The 23,845-nt window shown below is 39.2% G+C and overlaps 1 protein-coding gene across 3 annotated transcripts; it reads right to left on the bottom strand.

Annotated features, from left to right (window-relative positions):
• Positions 1-110: 110 nt before the first annotated feature.
• Positions 111-23,599, bottom strand: nek1 (NIMA-related kinase 1). 3 transcript variants are annotated; one of them, XM_084722669.1, is made up of 35 exons: positions 23,456-23,599; positions 23,255-23,351; positions 23,006-23,103; positions 22,736-22,819; positions 21,863-21,930; positions 21,686-21,772; positions 21,169-21,223; positions 20,276-20,476; positions 20,106-20,178; positions 17,988-18,139; positions 17,689-17,754; positions 17,313-17,372; positions 17,180-17,227; positions 14,668-14,748; positions 14,349-14,527; positions 14,146-14,268; positions 13,959-14,061; positions 12,552-12,638; positions 11,870-11,953; positions 11,693-11,770; positions 9,850-9,945; positions 9,541-9,756; positions 9,391-9,444; positions 9,050-9,284; positions 8,586-8,711; positions 8,285-8,461; positions 7,849-8,037; positions 7,645-7,750; positions 6,182-6,258; positions 5,863-6,080; positions 4,200-4,354; positions 3,593-3,939; positions 3,193-3,326; positions 2,968-3,100; positions 111-491 (listed from the first exon to the last, which is right to left on the bottom strand). In XM_084722669.1, the coding sequence occupies exons 1-35, from the start codon at positions 23,570-23,572 to the stop codon at positions 478-480; spliced, it is 4,218 nt and encodes a 1,405-aa protein (XP_084578795.1). In that variant the 5' UTR covers positions 23,573-23,599; the 3' UTR covers positions 111-477. The 3 variants fall into 3 exon arrangements, with proteins under 3 accessions (XP_084578795.1, XP_084578797.1, XP_084578796.1); XM_084722671.1 differs by lacking the exon at positions 12,552-12,638; XM_084722670.1 differs by lacking the exon at positions 17,689-17,754.
• Between the last annotated feature and the right edge of the window lie 246 nt (positions 23,600-23,845).

Genomic DNA, 23,845 nt, shown 5'->3' with positions numbered 1-23,845 from the left:
GACCTGGTGTATGTTTTGAAGCTATGGTCGAGTATGTGACGATTAGAAAGAGAGCACCTGAGAGGACCAGATCTTTACCTGCCAGAATAAAATGCCACTGTGAATTCGGACTGAACCATCCACAAACTGAAACATGTTTTATGTTATTATTAAATGTGACGATACATGTGTTTCTTTAATTCACAGACACGGACTTGACAGACTTGCAGATAACTTTGGTTAATAAGAACATGTACTTGATAAAGCACTTTTGAATGAACACTAGTGAGAAAATAGTGTCAGGTGCTGATAGTCAAAAGTAAGAAACGCAGCCTCGAGTGTACTAGTTATTCATCATGCAAGTGTTCCTCAAACACTGTTAGATGCGTGGCTGCGACACCTCATGCATAGATCCCTCTGCCAATGATGTGCGTCATGGGAAGACATCAGATAGCTAGCAGATTGTCATAGCTGCCAGCAGCACCATTGCACGAAACATTATTCATCATTATCTAAAAGAGAGAGAGAGAGGACAGAGAATCATGTTGGGACAGCTGATTCATTAATGAGGCAGAGGTCACTGGTTAGAACATGTGTCCTAATAAGAAATGACAGAACAGAAGCAGATGGCTCCAAAATGTGAAATGACATATGTTTAATCCCACTGTTGTAGAATACAGTCAGTCAAACCAAACCTTTAATTTAATTATATTTAACATACATTTGAACAGTTTTTTAGCCATACTAATGGCATGGTTCTGTAGGGAAGGAGTTGTCAGCTGATAGGCAAATTTTTTCTACTCCCCAATATCGGAACCAGCCTCAAAAATCCAGTATCAGTCAGGTTCAAATTTTTACTTATCCTGTGAAATATCTTAACATATAGTTTATGGATTGACTTCAATCAGCCATCAATCATCAGTTTTTGAAAAAATGACATATTTCATTAACTCTTAGATGGATTGCCATTAAACTTTATGCCACATTCAGGTTCCCTGTTAGGTGAATTTAATAACTTTGGTGAGCCCTTCTTTTTCTATATACAGCACCATCATCAGGTCTAAGTTTAAAATTGTCTGATACTTTGGTTTATAACCAAATATCTGCTGTTCCTGTCAGCAGGGTTTTATGTTTAGTGTTAATCAGCAAATGTTAGCATGCTGTAAAGCTAAACTAAGGTGATGAACATCTGATGGTAAACATTATACCTGTTAAACACCAGGATGTTAGCATATTGTCATTGTGAGCATCCTGATGATATATTTAGCTGAAAGCACTTTTTAGCACAAAGCACTACTTACTGAAGATCAGTGAGAGCATGTACTTCTATCACACCGATGGGATTCATATTTGTTCAGTTGACCCTGCTCACTTCTTGATGTTTATTTCCTAAAACATAAATGCTAAGCCGACATTTAATGGGAACAACAGGCATCAGAACTGACCTAAAAACCATAGCAAAGTCCTCTCAAACTTGGGGCTTGGATGTGATGGATAGGTTGTTTGTGACTGGAGCCAATAGACTATTCTCCATTACCACAGTGCATGGCTTTGTTCTCTCTTAGACGCCTCTAAAATACTTCAAAATACATTGAGTGTTATTGCTGTATGGATGGGAGCCATAAGAAACATCACAGATCTTGAGATGGGTCCTCAAGGGAGATATTTGACATTTGCATTCTCTATTTCTTCTACTGAAGACAGTAAAAATAGAAAACAAAAGAATTGTCAAATTGAGATATTCAGTGAGAGACTTTATCTGAAGAGTGCTCCCATCCTGAGGGAAACCTGTCAAACTCAAAAGAAATACTCCCCCCCGCCACCTCTTTCTGTATCTGCTGTGGCCCCAGTCTGACAACTAGCTCGGCACAGAGCGAGAAAAAGCAGACAGACAGTGTTAAGGGTGTGTTTCACATCTACTTAGTTTCTTCACAGCCTGGTTGTAATGTGAGGAATGAATATCTGATTTTAGATATTAGATTAAAACATTCACTGATCAAATCACGTTGCCTTGTCTGGTGAGATCATGACATCATGAGAAAATCATGAGATTATGAGTTCCCACTGTGAAAATGGCATGGCCAAATGTCAATTGGTGGACACATTTCTACTGGTGCACGGTACATACCAGCCATTCTCTCTCTCTCTCTCTTTTTTTTTTTAAGTCTTTTTGGGCTTTTGTTGCCTTTATTGTGGTGGGCAAGAAAGAGGGAGAGAGACATGGTGACATGTAGCAAAGGGCCATGGGCTGGAATCAAACGCATGGCCGCTGCTGAGGACTAATGGTCCCAGTGCTTTTGCAAATCCAGCTACCTCTCAAGGTAACATGATTTGAGCAGAAGGACCGCTCACGACATTCTCATGTGACGTCAGAGCAACAGTTGGTGATGGGAATGCACCTCTAATAGAGGAAGAGAATGACAAGAAAACAGAGGAGCCCAATAAAATCGTAAAAATACAGAGCAGGAGGCATCCCAACCAAAGAAGCCAAAAAAGCTATTCAGTTTCCTTGATCACAGCCAGGCTGGTATTAATCTGCACCTGATAACCTTAAAACCTGTAACACTTTCTTGTTCTCATTTGTAACCTTAAAGCTTACATTTGAAAAGACTGTTCTACTGTTTTGAGTGTCAAGTCAACTCAAGTGCAATTTCTGTTTGTATGAAAGTTCCAAATAAAAAGAAAATAAACATGATTATGATCCGGTATGGTTAGTTCAGCTGAATTGTATTATTACTGTATTGTGATATATACTGTTAGGATGATATAAAATTACTTATACTGTGGTAGAAGATTTTGGCCACATCGCCCACCCCTACTGCAGAGACAGTGGTACTGCCCAATGTTTAGATTAATAGTAAATACATTTTTTTGTTATTTTCTTTGGGATATTTTTGAAATTTATTTGGGAAGGTGGTCGTCGTCGAAGTTTGAGAACCACTCACATATATCGTCATATCACCCAAACTACTTACTACCATCACTAACCTTCTTGGTATGCTCCGTCTGCCATCACTAGATGAAGGATGTTGGGATACAGATGCTGGTGCTCGGTTCCCAAAATGCTCAACACCAAACTGGAGCCCAGGTCAATATTCTCATCTTCATCTTCATGTATAGCCTAAAATGCCAAACAAGAAAACATCTGTTAAGAAATCTGTTCAACCAGTTTTTATAGTGTCAAAACTTAAAGTGATAAAAAACATTTCATACTTTAATCTTATTATAAGCCTCAATGAACTTCTCAAAGCCCATCTGCTGCTCCAGGTTGAAGCGAAGTTCTTCCAGGCGACTGAAGATGCTGTCATGATGAGCCGCCTCGACGCCTTGGTCATCTCCACTGCCATCTGCGGTGCAGCGGGATTTATCAGTTCTCAAAATAGCTGCTCAGTTTGCAAAACCGCTCATTTATTACACAGCAACTTATTAAAGACATGAATCACTTGACATAAATTATTCATTAAAAAATATTTTTTTTCTACAAGCGACATGTTTTTTGCCAGCGTTGTTGGTCTTGCACACTATTGTGCAACCGAGAGTTTGTCAGCAAAACTGATAAATTAATGTGAATTCAATTAAATGGAAATAAAATACTTGAATGTTTTCCTGGTACCTGAATGCCACTCTTCATTGAGCTGGCTGTGATGACTGTGGGTCTCCTCTCCCACACCGTTGGAAAGCAACTCCCCAGCTTCCTCATCACCAGGACTCCCATTAGAGCATTCCTCATCCTCGTCTTCCTCATCCTCGCCTTCTTCCTCCTCCTCTTCATCGTCATCATCATCATCATCATCGTCATCTACAGCCATCTGATTGTTGTCCTGATTGATCTCAGCTGCTATCCTGTTGAAAAGCTCTTGGTCTTCCCCTTCTGGAGGGTTTCCATTTAAGTCGCCCTCTTCTTGCAGCAGTCTCTCCATGGAGGCCCGGATGTCCCGCAGGTCTTCATCCTCATACGCACTTTATAAAGGGAAATATTGTGATTACAAAGTATGCAATACTGGATGTATTTATATTTTTTAAGGAAAATGAAACTGGTGACTTTTTCTAATGTTGTCTCTCATGTCTAGGAAATGATTGAGAGTATCAGGGTAAGGCATGATAACAATCACTGTTTAAACTACTGGCCATCTCTAGACTGCAGCAGTTTATGATTAGCCAAAATCTTACAATGTCACACAACATCTTTGCTTTTGAGATTTAATTTATGTTCATCTTACTCTTCAGGCTCTGACTGGTCATCATCTTTAGCTGCCTCATCCAGGTCCTCGATTTCAAGGTTGTTTTCTGGCGCAACAATAGCATTAGTCACTGCAGAGTCCTGCTGCGCGCTGAAGAGACGACTGAGGTCTGGTAGAGAGCACGTCCGCAGCATCTAACAGAACAATGCAAACAGAGCAATACATTATTTTGACGGGGCTAAGACAGGAAGTCTTGAATGACAAAATGATAATCAGTTGCAAGACATATTGTCTACAGGCTCTGGTACTGTGAAACAATACATGCAATAACTCTGCCAGGCAAAAGATGGTGAAGCACCTACTGCAATGCCACCACAACTGTCAGATGCAACCAGCTTGTTTTTGTATTGTATAGTTTCAGTTTTAACAGTTTTAACCGTCTAAACTTAATAAGGAAACAATAAACAGAATGATAAATCCAAACATCTCAATTCAAACATTGTCATTTATTTACAACACTGCAGCCACATGGCTTTAAAACAATAGATAGATGTAGGAATCTACATTTCTGGAATAACTCAGAAAAGATTAAATTCTAAATAATTTACGCATTAGATTGCATCTAGTAACCAAATTTATTTCTAACAAGCAGCCACTATCATGCACAATTTATAAAGTTTATGACAAACCAAATGTCATGACAATTGATTCAGAATTAAGCAAATTAGAGAGGATTTTTAACGAAGTCTGCATCGCTCTTCTGTTTACTAGTATATCTTGAACACATCAATATGGCAACCGTGCAGACATATAGTGGGATTGGCAATGAAGCTAACAAAACAGGGATTTATTCATCTTGTATCGTTTAGTGGATCATAACATAACCGGTTATCTGCTGTTGCTCCGGTTTACTATGAAATAAAACTTTTCCTTGGATGCCACGATGAAGACCAAAATGTGGCATGAAACAGAGTAAGTAAACCTTGTTTTTAGCCTTGCAGTTGTTGATGACTTGCAGCCCCTACCGACCGGTTTAGAGGAATGAGGAGTCAGCAGTTGGTAGAAAACATAGCAATCAATAAAATAAGATTTTCCACGTTTTTCAAAAACTGTGAATCACCGCAACCATGAGACATCAGTCGTAAGTATGCACAAAAAATATTAGGCTGATGGCTCCAGTACTATGTGAGATTAGGTGCAGATAAGCGCCAGTGCCGTTGGTCACTCACATAAATGGATAAAAAGCCAGGAACAACCAAACACTGACAAACCCACATTCATATTCTACGTAGTTCTTTCTGCGTTAAAAATGTTGAGCTGAGTTCTGCAGAGCCCAGTGTCCCTGATGAAGGTTATGAAAGATATAGGTTGATGGATGCTCTTTCTGTCCTATCAGACCCACTGCAGGTTCAGACTATGTGATTAATGGCTCTGGCTCTATTCCAGACCCTCTCATTAATAAAGAAGACTGAAAACCTACCTAAAAATACTACACAAGCCTCGACATCACACCAGCCACAAGAACAAGTGTGAATTTCCTCAACCTCTGCAAGAGCCACCTGATTATATTTAATAATGTCACTGATCTCATGATGCTATGAAATATGTTTTAATTACTTTTAGAATTTTCCTCATTAAACCATGTCATTCCCAGTCAAAAAACAAGTGTGTTTTTTTTAATTCAAGCTCTGCCAGCCATCACCTTGGGGTTGTTGGCATCAAACATGCCCGTAGAGAGTCCAATGAGGAGGGCGTCATGGTGTTTGGAGCGCAGAGGTGAGACAGAGCGTGAGCGAGAGGCCAGAGAGGAGGATGATTCATCCATGGAGGACTGGGCAGACAGGATTGCAAGGGCAGCAGTGCGTCGGTGGGCCGGGGAGCACAACTTCATAAACAGGGGCTCTTCGCACTGTGCTGAACCTGGGAGATGGAGGGCAGAGCAGATTTAATTAAGATAATAATCACGCTGAAAAAAAAAGAAAAAGAAAACGTGGCTTCGACTGACTAAACAGTAACCTCACCACAAGATTCAGCTGGTTTCTCTGCACTCTTCTCAACCTCCTTAGTGCCTGCTGGTCTTGTGATGCCCTCTGCTGGCCTACAAGAAAAGTACACTCTGTATGAAGTCTTGACATGTATTGAAGGAACCGTTCACTCCAATCAACATTTAATACCTCTACCATTTCTAACGTATGTTTTATCACTCAATTGTCAAAGATAAGTGGTTATTTGATTTTATTTTGAAATACAATGCTTTTTGGATGGTCAAAAGTGGATGAAAAAATGGTTTGATTTTCATTTTCTATTTTGCATGACAAAAAAATAAAATCATTAAAAAACAGAAAGCAAAAAAGGCCAGATGTGGTCATTCAAGACATTTTCTTTATAGAAGACATTTGCTGAAATTTTGAATCATATCCTGTTCAAGGCAACCCTATAATATATACTATATAATAACCTATAATAACAATGTAATATTTGGAGTTATTTTGCTGTATAATTTTTCAAAAATTTACAGGAAAGTCACGTCAATCAGGATTCAGGATTGAGAATTTCAGTTGAAACATGAAAAAAAGTATGAATAGTATAATGTAATTTGAGCTGGTCTTCCCTTTAATTTTCTATTTTGGAAATGTTTTTTATCTAATTTGGACTTATTTAATGACGCCACATTCAACAAGACTGAATCATGACGTGTAATATAACGTGACAAATGAATGCCATAATTAGGGATGTTAATGATTGATAATTATCATTACTCTATAATCACCATTAAGAATTTAACCTATTCAAATTTATTAACTGACAACAGGCTGACAGGCTTTGTGTACCATTCCTCCAGGGCTCTCAGGTTTTCTCATGATTTCTTTTTGTCTGTCTTGTTGATCTAGAAATGGCAGTAACTGATGTTGTTGTTTCATTGGGAGGAGCCATTTATTAGATGAGGACAGGAGTACAAGAGCTGCCATTTCAAGTGAGAGCCTTATTGTTTTATTATTATAATTGTTGTTTAGATTGTTTGTGCTTCATAAATTAATGTTTCAACATAACTAATGTGCTGCCAGAACTGTTATTTTAATTTACATTGATCAGTTATTAATGATTAATTGAATATCCATGTGTTCAATCATCAATTAAGGAAAATGCACAAAATTTGAAACCCTAGCCATAAGTCTTTATATGAGACTGATATATAAGTCTCTTGTCCTTTTTGACCACTCCAAGCACGGGTATCGTAACAGCATGAACAGACACACATGAAAATCCAAGTGATGGCTTCATCAGGTTTTTGCAAATTACGTCATTTTTAAAAATTTTACTCACCCCTTTTTGATCATGAATAAGAAAAACACCACATATTTCAAACTGAACATGTTGGAGCTGCTGACATTTATCTAATTTTATATTGAGGTCAGTGAAAAAATGACTATATAGAAAATGACTATTTATAAGTATAAATAGTATAGTAAAGATGAAAATTCACTTTCGCTGTTGGGCTTCCTGCTCCCATGCCTGTGCCACACCAGTTGGGGGACGTGAGGACTGTTTAGGTGCCTCTTCCAGAACCACTGACTCCACATCTGCTGCATCTGGAAGAATTCAGACCAGATGGGATTGTCTTATACTGAAAACATACTTTAAGAACTTAAACATCTAATCAACATCAGGTTTAGTGTCAAACACTGACCCTGTGTCTCAGTAAGGTTGGGTGGCAGTGTCTCTCTTTGTACTGCACCGGCCTCAGACTTCTCCTGATGTGAGGCCTTCGTGATCTGTGCAGCCTCCTTCTGAACCTCAGCAGATGGCGTCAGCTTAGACATTAATACTTCTTTGGGTGTCTGTACAATCTCAACTGCCGCTGTCCGGTTAGACTTATCTGAGGAGAATACGGCATCATCAGTAAGTGAATATACTCCAGTAAAATCATAACCATCCATGATTTTATACTGTGATGTGATTGGCTAGATTGTTTAGCAAATGCAGAGAAGAATGGCAAAACACTTTTAACACTTATATTAATGATGTCAAACTTAAAAATAAAGACCAGGGTAAAAATAGTTGAGTAATGCCTTCTGGTTTACACTATTTCTATGGTAGAGGATGAAAAATGAATAAGGACTAACCAGGGCTAGAAACGTCTTCGTCACAGATGGTGACACTCCCCAGCTGCTGGGTGAGAGGTTGAAGCTCTGCCTCCTGCAGCACTTTCAGCACCTGAGAGTCTGGACTCGCTCCCCACACCTTCCTCGGAGCTTCCTCATGTAGGCCACCCATCTGAATAACCTCACCTGCTGTTTGCTCTGAGACATAACACGTTACATAAATAGAGAGAACGAGAACGAGAGACAAAGGAGGCATATGTTTTTTCATGTGCTCACTGCAGATTGTTTCGACTCTTAGGAAATCTACATATGGCTAACTCACCAATGGTTGTGAAGCATGTTTGCTCTAGAGTTTGTTGGGCAACAGGAAGGACAAGTGGAACTCCTGCCTCCCACTTCTTCCTGTCTCCACCAGAAGCTGGTCTGTCTTCTGGAGACATGGAGGAGGCTAGTGACAGAATGTTGGAGGGAAAAGCTCAGCAAAGTTTATTCCAAAACCTGCAGATATAAGCACTAACATGGATAAATTCTTTCCAAACCTAATTTTAAATTGATCACAACATTTCCATAGCACAACAACTGGAATGTGATATTTAAATTTTTACTTACTACATAAATACAAACTAAACAATTTTGAAAGCTTTCAATTCTAAATCAGCAAACACTACAAAAAAATACACTAAGTGCACCAGCATGTACTTTGTCAATGTATAAAACACAAAATAGTGAAATTATTATCTTGTAAATGTAACTTCTGTTAATTCGTGAGAGGTTGTTTTTTTTTACCAGTTGCTGTAGCAGAGGTTTCCTCTAAGGTTTTCTGAGCCACAGGAAGTACAGGCACATCTCCTGCATCCCATTTCTTCCGGTCTCCGTTAGAAGAGGGACGTTTCTCTGTGTCAGGCTGTATTGGAGCAGGACTTGGTTCTGAGGGGGGTGGAGGCGACTCCTCCACCTCCTCCACTGGACTCTGGGCTTTCAGGTTCTGGTTGAGTCTGCGCAGAATCTGCTTTTTCTCACTCTGTTACGTGAAAAGCATTAAGTGATATTATCTTTGTAAATACTGACTCAGAGAAGATTGCACACTGTCACTTTTATAAGTGATTACAGATGTGTCATACACTCACCTGGATGACCGCAGCAGTCTCTGGCTCAGGCAGGCTTTCTTTTAACGGTGTAATCTGTCACACAAAAAGTAAAATTGATACAGTTTACGAATACTTACTCTAACAATACAATGACGTACGGTGTGGTGGACTTTGTGAATGTTTACTGACTGCTCCGACATTCTTCAGGGCAGCAGTCATGGATATAGCCGGGGTGGGTTGGGGTTTGGATGCAGGCAGGGCTGGAGCTTTGGCAGTCGGGTCTGGGAGAGAGGGACTGGGCTGCGGAATGGGACTATCAGAGGTAGATGATACTGCTACTGCTACTGCTGCTGCCGCTGCTACGTTTCCTGCTGCCATGCCAACCTTCACCCCCCGAGCTGCAAGCTTACAAAACACACAACACACAAGATCAGACTTAAACTAATGCACCAGTAAGGCCATACGATGGTACTGGCTGAGGAACGTGACAGAACTTACATGCTCCTCCCAGGCTCTCTTTTCTCGCTCATATGCTTCTTTCCTCTTCTTCTCTAGTTGCTCTTTCAGCACAGCAGCACGGGCATTTGCTTGGGCCTGGCAGGTGTATACAGTATATACAGACAAATGAACAAGAATGAGGCTATGGCCCAGCATTTTTCTGGACGATCAAAATAAGCTTAATGAGATGCTATTATGTCACCTCATTATGATAATTCACTGTTTCTATTCCTGTCTCACACAGACTTCACACTTCATCAGGAGGTAGAGCAGCAAGCAGCAGCGAGGCTTTGAACTCTCAGAGGTGAGATAAGAATAGCCCTGTTTTATTTTCTCTAGACTGGTTGCCAGGTAATTGTAGGATTGATTATAGGATTGTGCTGCTTGCTTACAGGGCTCATGCTGGTCGAGCATCTAGCTACATGCCTGACCTTCTAACCCTCATTAAAACAACCAAGACAACAAGTCACAGGCTGACGTAGTCAGGAGAGGAGCTGTCAGTCAGTCCACAAACCAGCAGTGATTGGAAAAGCATTGAGATCCTTAACTTCAGTAAAAGCACTAATACCACACTGTGAAAATACTCCACTACAAGTAAAAGTCCTGACTTGAAAAGCTTACTTCAGTAGAAGTATGTAAGTGTTATCAGTAAAATGTACTTTAATGTAGATGTTGCATTTTACTACAAGAGATGTTTGAGTTTGAGCTAATTTTAAACTACTTTATATATCAGGGATGTAGCAATATATCGAATATCACAATAAAAAATGTGACAAGATCTACTGTGACTTTATACAGTTAATTATTCTATTAGATTTTTGATAAAGGGCCTGCTGCATTGTTTTTCTTTTATAATTGAACATAATTTAATCATTTATTACCAAAGACAGTTGCCAGATGCCAATTATGTGCATATGCTGAAGGCTGGTTACTTTTATTTTATATTATTAAAAAAGGAAAGCAAAAGCACTTAAATTTAAAAAGAAAAACTATTTTACTAACAGAAATGCTGTACACATCAGATTTGTTATTACTCAAGCACATTTTTGCATCATAATTTTTCTGTTTTTTAATATTGTAATAAATATTGTATTTTGGACTTTTTATCAGTGTATTATTGTACTGTCACTTTTTGGCACTGCAGCATCCCTGTTATATACTGTTGGGTAGTTTAATCTACAGAAATTCATCATATTCTATAAGATCATGACATGTTTGCTCCATGGCTGTCCAGTGAGAAGCACGTACCTCTAAACAGTCAACTTTTCATGCGCACAGAAAAACAGTCTTTGGCTTTGTGACATTGTATTTTACAGCTAATCCAAGAAAAAGTAAAAACTACAATATCAACCTCTGATATAGAGTGAAGTAGAAGTAGGAAGAGGAATAAAATGGTAACACTCAAGTAAAGTACAAGTACTTTAAATAAATGTACTAAGTTACATTCCACCACTACAACCCAGGGGTTTGACTCACATCATATTTCACTTTTGCAGTAATTTTACTGAGGAGTCTTCTCTAATTTTTAAGGGAAATAAATGAATGAAAATACTCAAGATCGCTGAAATGTCATTTAAAATAAGTTTTGTCTTTCCTGTAATATTTTTATCCATTATCAGCCTGTAATGTGAAGACAGTGTGGCAGTGCTTGACTGCAGTCAACATTAAATTGTCTTATTAGGAATAAACCTGCTTCCTGCGTGAAATGACCATAGCTGAATGCAGTCAGCTCTCGAAAGCCTAAAATTTTTTGAGATGGTATGTGGTGTAAAGAGTTTGAGAAACACTGATCTAAATGTTGCACATTGTAAAATGTAAGACCTCTTTTTCTAGACAGACTCACTTTTAAAGCCTCTATCTTCTTTCTCCTGAGCTCTGCCTCCTCACTGGACTCCTGGCTGTCAGAGCCATCGCTGTCATACTGAAACACACACCAACAAGAGCCAGGAGACGAAACGTCAAATGAAACTGAAAAGACGCAGTAAAGGTGCTGTCAGAATCTGAGAGTGGAGGACTGTACCTTCTCTCCTCTGAGTCGGGCTTTGATCTGCTGACGCTCATTAAAGTTCTGCAAGCGGATCTGCCTCAGTCTTGACAAGTACTCCTGAGAACAAATACAGAAATGTTACATACTGTATGCTCAGCACACCTGCACAGACACAAACAGAGTGGAATACAGTATTGATATCGACTATACAAAACAAAAAAATGTGTACATTAATAGAATTTATAGAAAACAAGGTTTCACTTACAACACAGTATGATGTTAACATCTGGTACATTGACACATGCTATTCAGCCAGAATGAAAATAACACATTTTGCGGTTTACAGTGCAATACAGATGAATATATCCATGTATTCCATTCAAAGCAAAAAAGCTGCAAAACACAACTCAAAACTGAGGTGGTGAGGTTATTTGAAATGGGACATTATGCACAATAAAAAAAACAAAACAATGGTATTTACTGTTGTGAATAACAGCCATTATTGGGAGGCGAAATAAACAGTAGAGCAGCTCACACTGGACACTGGAACACCACACATTGTGCAAGGAGTGAGCATGGGTTTGAGCTGCTCGGTTGAATTATGGGTGCATCAAAGGGAGTTTTGTGCAGACACATGACGGAAAACGAGCCAAGCCAGACGTGCTATGAGTGAGGTGGAGGGTGTGAGTCTGGGAATTCAGGCCTGGGCTCCTACCTCCTCCTCTTTGTTGGCTCTGGGCCTCCTGCACCGAAGCGAACCAGCCCGGCTCCCATAGATTGCAGACAGGTTTTGGCGAGTACCCTGTTTACCGTTCAATTTAACCACATTTTAGAAGGACGCAGCCCCTAACATTTATCAGTCATGAGCTGGGGCCAGGAGGTAAAGTTGCAATATTTTTATATTAACACTGAATCAAATGCCTACATGTAACCACCACCACTGCAGATCTGCATAGTGTTTTAGCTCATTGCTCCGGCAGCATATGACAGCTGGTTTTGAGAAAAACAAAAAAACGCCCAGCACCATGCAGCATACAGATAGGTAGCAGCAAGCTGGTGAAGAAAGGCAACTCTCTCCACGGTTCTTAGTGGTTGGCAAAGACTAAACCAAGCCTAGCTGGATATCACAGTGAATTGTCAAATCGTTACACTTCATTTCCATATTCAATCAACTCAGTGGAGCGGACATAATCAAATGTCTGAACCCAGGCAAAACCAGGCCAGTAAATATTGGACTTGCATTCTTTGTGGCTGAAAATCATGTGTTCTGTGTTAGCAACCAATTGCTTGTGTACACATCCAGCTGAACCAAAGTGAACAACCATCAAATTTGAGTCTTGCTGATGTTTTAGCTGTGGCTTGGTCAACCAACTCATACGTCCATTTGTATTACTTTTTCTAAATGCTATTTCTACATGGCTTTACATGGGGGTGGAAGTTGGGGCTGTTGGATCTCAACCTTACAAACAAGTGAAATGAAACAATGGGCTGAGAGCTGACTGATTCTTAGTGGGTTTGGCAGAACTAGCAACCCTTTTATTATACATGGAGACATTTGGTTCAGTATTTACATAAAGAAAATGCTTAGAGAAGATTATCTGCTAGAAATCAATCAGTTTCACTTTTCATCTCTGTGCATATAAAATCATACCCAGTATGTGAGGGGTGTAATCACTATGGAGGAAAAGGTTGAGTATTTTAGCAACAGGACTCAGTATTTTCCCTTAAAGAGACAGCTTGGATAATTTCATGGGGGGGGGGGGGGGCTATATGAGGTACTTCAATAGTCAGTTTATTACCTCCAGTAGATGACAGCTGGCATATCCTCAGTTAGGAGAAGCAGGAGGAGGTAAAATTACTGTTTTTGCCAAAGGATGACACTTGACTTCTATAACTGCCATCAGGTAGCCTTTTCTGATGGGAAACTACAAAGTACAGCTGTGAACATATTCTAAATATAGAGTACATGATTTGATTATTTTTTTAGGTGGACCCTTTTTTCATTGCCTAAAATACACCACCTCCAAACTGGAGGTGTGTCGACCGCCATCAGCTGTAGATAACTGACTACCAGTGAGTACCTCATATAACTCCACTGCAAATAATAAGTCCCACTACGTACCAGCTGTCCCTCAGCACGAACTTTGTTGAGCATGGCTTCTCTCTTCCTCTGCAAAAACTCCTCAACCTGATAGGCCCGTGCAGGAGGCATCTGGCCGCACTGCCTGAAAATAGAATAACCTAATTAATACTTAAACTATTTTTCGCACTAAGAAAAGAAGGAGAATGCAAAGTTTTAATTTACTGACCTACTCAAATGAGCTTGTTTAGAAACGTACTGCAGCCTCTGCAGTTCTCTCTTGATTGCATCAGGGTTTAGGAGTCTGGCAGGGCCGTTGGGCAGCACTGGGCCAGCAGCAGCCGGCACACCTCTTTCACACAGAGGTAACACCATTAAAACATTCAATTAATACATCAAAATCACCTAAAATACAAAGACATTTGAACTCACCGAATGGGACTGCCTGGTCCTGCTGAGGATCCCTGCCCGCTGATGACTTTAGGCTGTGGTTTAGCCATTTGGTCCAGAGCAGCATAGTAGTGTTCATATGGGCTTTTACTTGGGACAACGGCGGGAGGAGGACCCTGAACAGAGCTGGAGACAGCTCTCTTTCCACCACCTGCATAACACTGAGTCAACAGGGCAAAAAGTAGTTGTGAGCCAGAGGGAAGAGCTGCATTACACTATGCAATATAAAAATGTGAAAATACTTAAAATGTAAAAGATGACATGAGTAAGACTTTGTATGATAAAAAAGGAAATCCAGTACCTTCCTCTCTGGGCTGCTCCCTCCGCTAGAACTCAAGACATGCTTCCAGCCTTGTTCTCTGGCTTGGTTTATACGATTGATCTGATAAAGATCACACATTCATTACTTTTTCTGTTTTAGATGCAGAATTGCAGTACCTTAACCCTTTCTAAAGTGTTTTCCATTCCAAAACTGGGGCCATATTACAGACACTTCCTATCTCAAGACTTAAGATGTGATGACATAAGATTGGATTCCTAAAGTTAGTTAAGTCTGTAATGCCATAGTAATACTGTAGTCTGTAATACCAAATTGGGGAAAAATCCATCTTAGACTCCTCCTATCTTAACTTATCTCAGGTTAGGAAATCCTAAATACTCAACCTGCCATCCTGATCCTCCTTTATGTCTGTTACCTCACAACTCGCACTACTTTTTTCATCTTGCCAAGCTAAACAACTTTACTGTTGTTTTTCTCATTATTGAAACATACCAAAAATAAATCAAAAACAACAGCAGGCACTTACATTAACTTCATGACACATGAATTAGAGTTGTTGTTAGAATCTGTAGAGATTTACACAGATATTGTTTTTGGGAATCTGACAACAAGCCTAACTTGGGGGATAAAAAAAGGAGGCTAAGATAGCAGATGCAGTCTCTGCTGGATTAAAAAAAAGTTTGCCAACACCACCTGGTGGAAGAGTGAAAGTTAGGACAGCTTAACAGTTATCCTAAATTTGAAAAGGCTTTATTTAATTTTGGGAGGTCAGGATGCTTGTGCAATGCACTTTTCCTTTCTTAAGTTAAGGTAAAAACAATGGGCCTCATGCATGAGTCCATCATATGCACATATTTCATCTTAATTGTTTGGAAACAATTTAAGAACTTTTGTGGCATTCATTAGCACTTTCTTACTTTGTTTGTTTTTTCTTTCTTTTTGCAGCCCTTTTAGCACTTTTTTCTTTTCTTCTTCTGAGTTTAATGTTACCTGTGAAATGTAAGTGACTTGTTGGTTTGATGTTTACATGTGGCAACTAAGTCTACTGCCCTTATACAGATTTACTGGGGCATTTCTATATGCCAAGTGCAAATTTCCTGGCATGCACAACCATTTTAAGATCAAATATTATTCATCAACATAGTCAGGTGAGAACAGGCTTCACTGTTCATGAATGTTTCATGAATTCCACGTGGAATTTTCTTATTCATTATTATTCATTCATCATTTATTATTCATTTATTTATTATTCTTATTTATTCTATTTTTTTTTTTTTTTCATCTTGCAGTGTTGTGCATGAACAAACAAGGGAGAAAATGAGAAACATTCATGCATGAGGCCCATTGACTTAGGAACTGTTCATGTGTAATGCTTGTTTCTTAAATCAGATCCTAACCCTAATTACTGTGGTTATCACACAGTTATGATACGATCTTCAAGTTAGGAAGTTCCTGTAATTTGGCCCCTGACACATATAAGAAAATAACCAGTGGTGGACAAAGTACTCAACCCCAGTACTTGAGTCAAAGTATAGATACTCCTGGTCAAATATTACTCAACTACAAGTGAAAGTTGCTCGGTCAAAAGTTAAAGTACTAGAGTACTTGCTTTTAAAAATACTTAAGTATGCAAAAGTACATGTTTTAAAAAATACTTAAGTATTCAAAAGTACAAATTACAAAGTACATTTTTTAATATCAATACATGCTGTATTGTTTTCATGATGCATTTAAAGAAGCTTGTAACTCTCTGAAACCATCTAATGATGCACTGACTTGCTTGTAGAACCACTCTGCTCCACAAAGTCTATAGAAACACCTAAAAACTTCAGCATAGAAATACAATCAAAAATAAAAGGGACAGTTATTGTCATTTTCTGATCTAAATGTATTAAAATCGCATCATAAAATTAGATTGAAGATAACTGTAAGGAGTTCTCCAAGTCTGTTAAATAACTTCAGAGGCAGTATATATACATAAATTATGTTGTATTTTTCACCCCAATAAAACAATCCAACTTTAAAAGCTACCTGGAATAATGAATAATTATAATAACATCTTGAGATTTAATTTTGTCTTTCTCCTGCTGTCACCATTACTGCTTTTTGTTTGAATGAAAGAGGGAGAGCTTGCTTGTTCTTGTTACAGAGAGCGCCTGAATGATCTATTTCCACTTTTACATCAGTCCCATTTGAGAGGAGCTACTGTGATTGTTTTCCTTCTGTGAGGAACACAGCATGTGACCAACTGCATTTTAGAAAAGAAAAAAACACAGACAGCTGACTTCAAAGCTCAGTCGAAAAGTAACAACAACCTTCCTACAAATGTAGCAGAATCAAAAGTACAATATTTGTCTTTGAAATGTAGTGGAGTGAAAGTCAGAAGTTTCCAAAAACAAAACAAACAAATACTCAAGTAAAGTACAGACACACAAAGAATGTACTTCAGTACAGTACTCAAGTAAATGTACTTCACTACTGTCCACCACTGAAAATAACTAACAATCCCCACGAATAACAAATTTACACTCACTTTTTCCTTCTCGTATCTCTTCATTTGGTCTGCTTTCAACAGGAACATCTGAAGGCAACACAGATCAGGAAAACACTGAAACTACTGAAGACTATCAGAAACTTTACAGAAGGACTAAACAAAAAGCACCCACCTGCTCTCTCTGTTTCCTTTCCTTTTCAATAAGCTCCATCCTTTTCTTTCTGATGCCGTCCTGCAGCATGAGGCAAAAACATCTCAATCAAAAAACGATATTTTAAAAGACAACTGCTTTCACGCATGAGGCAGCTGGACTGCTCTGTCGCTGGGCAGGCAGGTGAGGAGGTAAAGGTTGGTTAACAGAGAAAGCTGAAATCAGGCACAACACTCAGAATGAGCTGAGAACAGGTGAATGAAGGGGTCAAGCGTAATGAGAGGGAGGAAAACTAAAAATGCTGGTTTGGAGGGACCTTCATATGTGAGTAAATGTGGAGAGAAAAGGGAGGGAGATCTAATAGTAAAGTCAAGTCATGTGGGGCTCTCAGCTGTACCTCGGGTTTTTTCCTCTCTTCCTCCACTTGACTCACTCTTCTCTGGGGGGCTGCTGGGAGAGGGGCCTGAGCAACATATGACACTGGGGTTCAGAGGTAGCCAACACACAATGATGCAAAAACACACTCACTCACACACACAGATGAGAGAGGCTTCCAACATGCCAGAGTAGGATCAAATAGAGCTCTTTTTCTTTTCTTTCTTTTTTTATTTTATTTTACACACACAGAGCAAAGAAAAAGTGAGTGACGCTAAAAACAAAAAAATCACTGCAACTTTTCATCAACAATCTACTAACTGGTTTGTGCTTCACGGCTGGTTTCCGCTCTCCAGGCTTTTTGGCTGCATCTGACACCTTTCTCCCACTTAAAGGCACTCCGTATTTGCTGGCTGGTTTGGTAATCTTCTGGGCTGGGGCGAGTGGTATGGAGCCAGGGGCAGAACGCTTGGCTAATCACAGAAGCAAAAATATAAAAACAAAATGTGCAACTAGCTAAACCCATCCACTACTGTAAAGCCACACTTCACTGTTAGTTCATAGGTTGTAGCGGCCATAAGTAGTAGCGTGTTTGGATATTAGTTTGAGTAGATTTACAAGAGAGTGTGATTTAGGTCTGGTTCATACATTTCTCTCTCTCTCTCATTCTCCACCCCCTGATCTAATATTGTGGGTGAGGGAGGCGTGGGTTGAGGTCAACAGTCCTCTACAGCCCTGAATCTCTCTACAGCTTCTGAGCATCTAATCAAATCTGAACAATTTCAACAAATCCTCCTCATAACTACCCCACCCACTTATTCAGTTTCACATGGAAGTACATCATGCTACTGCTGTTTAACTAGGATCTGATGTGGATCAAATAATCAAGTTTTATGTTTTTTTGGTGGGTGGGGTTTGTTTATATTGGGTCTCCATTTGTTTATTCTCAGTATGCATCTCTTTTTTTCTGTGTTAATGAAAATACCTTGTTTAAAGCAGAAATGTGTAATAAATTCACTGTACTAAATCATAAATCATAAAGTGTCATCAAGGATTAAGGAAACATGCTAAGTTTAAATATTGGCTTCTCCAACAACAAAGATACAGCCAGTATGTTCTCCTTTGAAATTTCTATTTCTCAAATTTTTGTTTGCTTGATTCATGTTCAGTAGAATCATAATTAATGCCGAATGTTTGCCGAATGGGTTTGTATTGATTTATGAGTTGTAGGAAAGCAATCGGATTTTGTTTTCAGGATAGCATGCTTAACTTTACATTTACAGACAATTTACAGTTATAAACAGCTGATCACCTTACATTATTGTAAGACTTGTGGGACTCATTCACTTGTCATTGTTCAGTTATCATGTTGTGCTCGTCTTCTGCTCTCTGTCCCTGCAGTCTGCCAGGAAGCTGCCTGAGCTTCGAGTCCGGGGAGGAGAAGGCCGGGTGAAATAACTCGCTCCAACCATAAACCTTATATTAAATAGGGATTCAACCTTTTTAATATAATGTTTATAGCTCCAACTTGCTATTTGGACCTCAGTCATCATATTTGAATGGTAAGGTTTTACATATTTCTCCTTCAAAATCAAGTTTTACTAATTTAAACTGACTGCCTGTTTATCAGAGTATTTAAACATAATGGATGCCATTTTCTTTCCACACATTTGACCCCTGTGTTTAACACTTCAAAATAAGTGGATTCATTGATTCCCAGTCGTAGTATCTAAAGAGGAAACTGTGGTGGTGGTGTTGTGGCATACCCATATTGATTTTAGAAAGTCTTGACAGCAAAAAACACTACACATTATATGCAATTTTTTGCAAATCAGAGCCAAGCCACATTTGAAAATGGTCTGAAATCTGATTCTGATCAGATTTCTACACATGCATCTCAGTCCATTCGCTCTGGCAGTTCAAATCCGATTTCAGTGTCTTTCACGTTACTTGCAACTCGACAAACAGCAACTTCAAACCCAGAGTGATGGAAGTGCATCAGAGCAGCTGATGTGAATCTATGCTGCTACTGGCAGGTAAGGAGAACAACAGTGTGTGGACAGATGGTTTTCTTGTGCAACAGAGAAGTTCTGCTCTGCTAAACAACCGCGCAATTGTGTAGAGGGCAAGATGATAGATTACTTTCTTTTTCTCATGTGATGGAAAACCACATCACCGGTGTATGTTTTTATTGATGACTGGACAGACAAATCTGATCACTTGCAAATAACAGGGTGGAGAGTCCATCTTAATTATCTGATTTGAGAAACAAATTAGATTTGCCTGTAGTCTGAACAAAGCCATAGAGTTTAAGTGCATTTCCCATGGGTCCAGGTTACCCCATTTTAATCGTGCCAAACCAGGTCATGATGACATGCATTTCCACTACTGCCTAACAGACGGGGACAGTGGTGCTGAGCTGCTGTGAACTTTGCTTACCTGGTGGCCCCTGCACCGCACCCAGTTTAGGCTGCTTGTGAAGAAAAGTATGGCGGAATTCCTGAGCAATGATCTGGAATCAGTAGAGAGTGCATGTTTGATTTTTAAATAACACAGTTTGGTTTATGTAAATTCAATCTGTATCAAAGATACCTGACTGTGTGCTGTACCTGTGGTGTGAGGAACCTCTCTATCCTACAGGTTAGGAAAGGTTTGTCCAGTATGCTGCTGACTGAGGGCCTCTCTCGAGGGCTGCGTTTAAACAGCTGTGCCAAGAGAGAGCGCAGTTCTTGGGAGTAGTGGACAGACACGGGTGGGTACGAGCCACGGATGATCTTCAGGACGAGGTTCTTCATGTTGCCAGCCTCAAACTAAGGAGAAATACAAGGAGAACAGGTTTGTAACCACTGCAGAGAAATTACTGAGGACAATCATACTTGATCATAAGCAATGACAAACTAAAGCAGGGGTTATTGAAAGGGACATTTCATCCCTAAATAGTACCCCCTGGTGTACTATTTAACCTTCTAGATAGTTTTAGACCTTGTTTCATGTAGGAACTACTTTATTTCTACAGTAGAAAGTAAGTACTTCCTACATGAAACAGCTAACAAAAAGGTCTGTGGATTATCTTCAGTAACTAGGTCATGGTTTCTTGAGAAATATTCTTTCTGAGATTTTCAAATATATTTTTTGGAATTATGAGCACCACAAGCCAACTGCCATCTAGTTCCATTATATTTGAGAAAAAGCAGACAACCCTACAGCCAATATCTCCAAAACTCTAAACTTAAATCAAACCAATCTGGATGGATAAACAGTGCAACAAGCCAGAGGAAAAACAGATATTTTTGATTGCTGAACTGTTCCTTAAAGGAGTGGCAGAGACTTGGAGAGATACAGATTTGATTATGATACTCGGGAAAAATTACTCACTCTTTGGAATCTAGTTTGTCAGCCATTACATACTGGGATTCAGTATGCTACAGAGCATTGAAATGACGCATAAGATGTACATTAAATTCACATCTATTAGCAAACAACTCACACACAGAATACTTACTGCATGCTTAAGAGTGCACATTTCATATAGCACACACCCTAGGGCCCAAATATCACTGCAGAGGGAGGGACATAAGGGAAAGTGAGAGGACAGAGCATACAAATGGACAGGCAGGGATAAGGAGTAGGGTAGTTTTACAATTGCTGCGATGCTTTTCCTGTCTTTATCAGTAACAAGAGTAAAAATGACTTCATTGCTGAGAAAACTCCATTCTGAACATTGAGATACTGCTAAATTTACTCCATTGGTTGCAACTTAAGTAGATTACATTACATGCATACTTAAAATAGTTAAAGAGGAAATCAATACCAGCTTCCTGTTGTAGCCACACACAAGCAGGTTCACTCAATAAAGAGGGGACATGATACCTTTATGTCACCCAGAAGCCACCACCTAATCCTGCATGACTCTGTTTGGTGAGAAAGATCTTGTCCTCTGGATTATTATAGAATATTAATTTATACTACAAATGTGACATAAACTAAAATCATATTATTCCAGAACATCAAATTAGTACCTTTTGTTGTTGTACGGTTTGTTTTCGCAGATCTCTGGTGACAGATAATATGGTGTTCCTATACATGTTCTTGCCAGTTCTACAGTGCTGAAAGTGAGAAGAAAATTGTGTTATTTTTACTATTCCCTAATCTGGGCTTTATAGAGCTGCATATAATCAGATGACATTTTAACATACCTGTTCAACACCCTTGCAATTCCAAAGTCTCCAAGCTGTACAGTTCCATCTTTTGTCAAAAATATGTTCTGTGGGATATTATGAAAAGACGTGTTAATAAGGCAATACATGGCCCCAACAAACTCTCTGAGGGACGAATAACCTGTTTTTGAAGTCACATGAACCGAAATGTATGGATCTGGGGGATTTTAAAACGGCTCAAGTTATGTATAGAGCAAGAAATAATTTACAACCTGACCAAAATCTGTTCTTGGTCGGGGGGTGGCGGAGGTATAACTTAAGAGGCAAATTCAATTTGAAACAATGTTGTTTTCACACCACTCTGAGAAGTACGTGCATATCAGTTTGTGGGGTGAGTTTGTGGAACGCACCGGCTGAAGAAATCAGACAAAGTAAAGATATGAGACGGTTTAAAAAGACGTACAAATAACTGTATTTCCACAAGATACAAAAATGATTAGAGGGAAGGTAAAACACACTCAGGGTGATATTGTTGTTGGTTTTCTTTTTTTCTTCATCTTGTATTTTCATATTTGTTTTATACATGGGGTAATATTGGTTATCTAGTATAAAGAAGTGCAGTGGTGTAAATGTGGGTTTGATCGATGGAGAGGAGAGTTTATGTATGAAATTGTTTGATTAGTGATGGATTAGTATAGAGTGAGAGTGGGGGTAGGACTGGACAAGCATGTTTCTTCTTCCTACTCCTTTTCGGACATGAAGCATTAGTTTAGGTTTCTCATTGTAAATGTGTTCATTATTTATTGTTTTGTCTCTGTTTTGTCTGTTTTTTTCCTATACAAGATATTTTGTTTTTTTATTGTTTGAAATAAATAAATATCAAATCAAATTTTTTAATGCACAAAGCAATACCTGTGATTTGATGTCCCTGTGGAGGATTTTTCGATCGTGTACGTGCTTCAGTGCCAGGCAAATCTGCACGAACCAATCCAAGATCTAGGAAAGGGAGAAGATGATAAAGCCACATTATACAGTATCAACTTCTTATCTAGATCAGCATGAGTAAAATGCATTTCAAAGAAGAAGACAAATATATGGAATAGCACCAGTTAACATGATAATTCAGTCCATGTGCTGTATGTCCTAAGCATGCATGATTGTCTCAAATAGTTAGTGGCTTACTTGCTCTTCTGAGAACAGTACTCCTTTCTGAGAGTTGATCTTCTTGAAGAGGTCCCCCCCTTCACAGTAGTCCATCACAATATACAGGCAGCCCCCCTCTACAAAGAATTCCATATGGCATTCAGAAAAAGCAAAATCTTGTTTAGGGCCACCAAAATCCTAGGGCCGGCCCTGATCAGATATAACTGCAAGAGATAAACTCTGTGATTCTTTCAACAGATGGATAAAAAGTTCGGATTATGTGAATACCTTCAAAAGATTCCTTATACTGGACAATGTTGGGATGACTCATGTTGGCAAGAACTGCAACTTCTTTTCGAGATTCCTGCCTCTCTTTGCTTGACATCTGTGAAAATAGAGAAACAGAAAGTGTTATAGAAAAAGCTAGAAAACAGGAGCTCACATTAATATATGAAATGGAAAGCTTGTGTATTACGCATGGGAGCTTACTCCAGATATGCCAATCTCCTTGATGACATACTGGCGTCCATCCTCTTTAGATTTGACAAGGACGGCCTTTCCAAATGAGCCTTCTCCAATTTTCTTCACCTTTTCGTACTTGTCCATGTTAGTGCAATGATTGGCTCCTCATGCTGGGTCTGCAGAGAGATCAAGGAGAATAATGCAAAGGCATGCACGAGCTGATAATGCTTTGATCATAAAGCCAAGGGTTTAATGACAGTAGTTTTTGTCAATTTCAGTACCGATTATTGTGAATCGTCCTGTAATTATACAATGATGTTAGCTTAATCGTAGAGTATTGTCAAGACAGAAAAGGCTGTCTTCACTCAGACGGGCTGTGATGCTGAGACAACACACGGTACATACAGCTGGTAGCAA

The sequence above is a fragment of the Lutjanus erythropterus genome, chromosome 7 (assembly GCF_056507025.1).
Source record: "Lutjanus erythropterus isolate fLutEry1 chromosome 7, fLutEry1.hap2, whole genome shotgun sequence".
NCBI classification, from domain to species: Eukaryota; Metazoa; Chordata; class Actinopteri; order Lutjaniformes; family Lutjanidae; genus Lutjanus; species Lutjanus erythropterus.
The sequence above is the reverse complement of the archived record's forward strand: the minus strand, read 5'-3'. Positions and strand labels throughout refer to the sequence as shown.

Excerpts from the sequence above, each read along its gene's own strand:
- nek1 (XM_084722669.1), bottom strand. The coding sequence starts at position 23,572 with ATGGACAAGTACGAAAAGGTGAAGAAAATTGGAGAAGGCTCATTTGGA. Across the intron at positions 14,269-14,348 it reads GGACCAGGCAGTCCCATTCG|AGGTGTGCCGGCTGCTGCTG; the intron begins GTGAGTTCAAAT and ends TCTGTGTGAAAG. Across the intron at positions 9,946-11,692 it reads AGAAGATAGAGGCTTTAAAA|GCCCAAGCAAATGCCCGTGC; the intron begins GTGAGTCTGTCT and ends TACACCTGCCAG.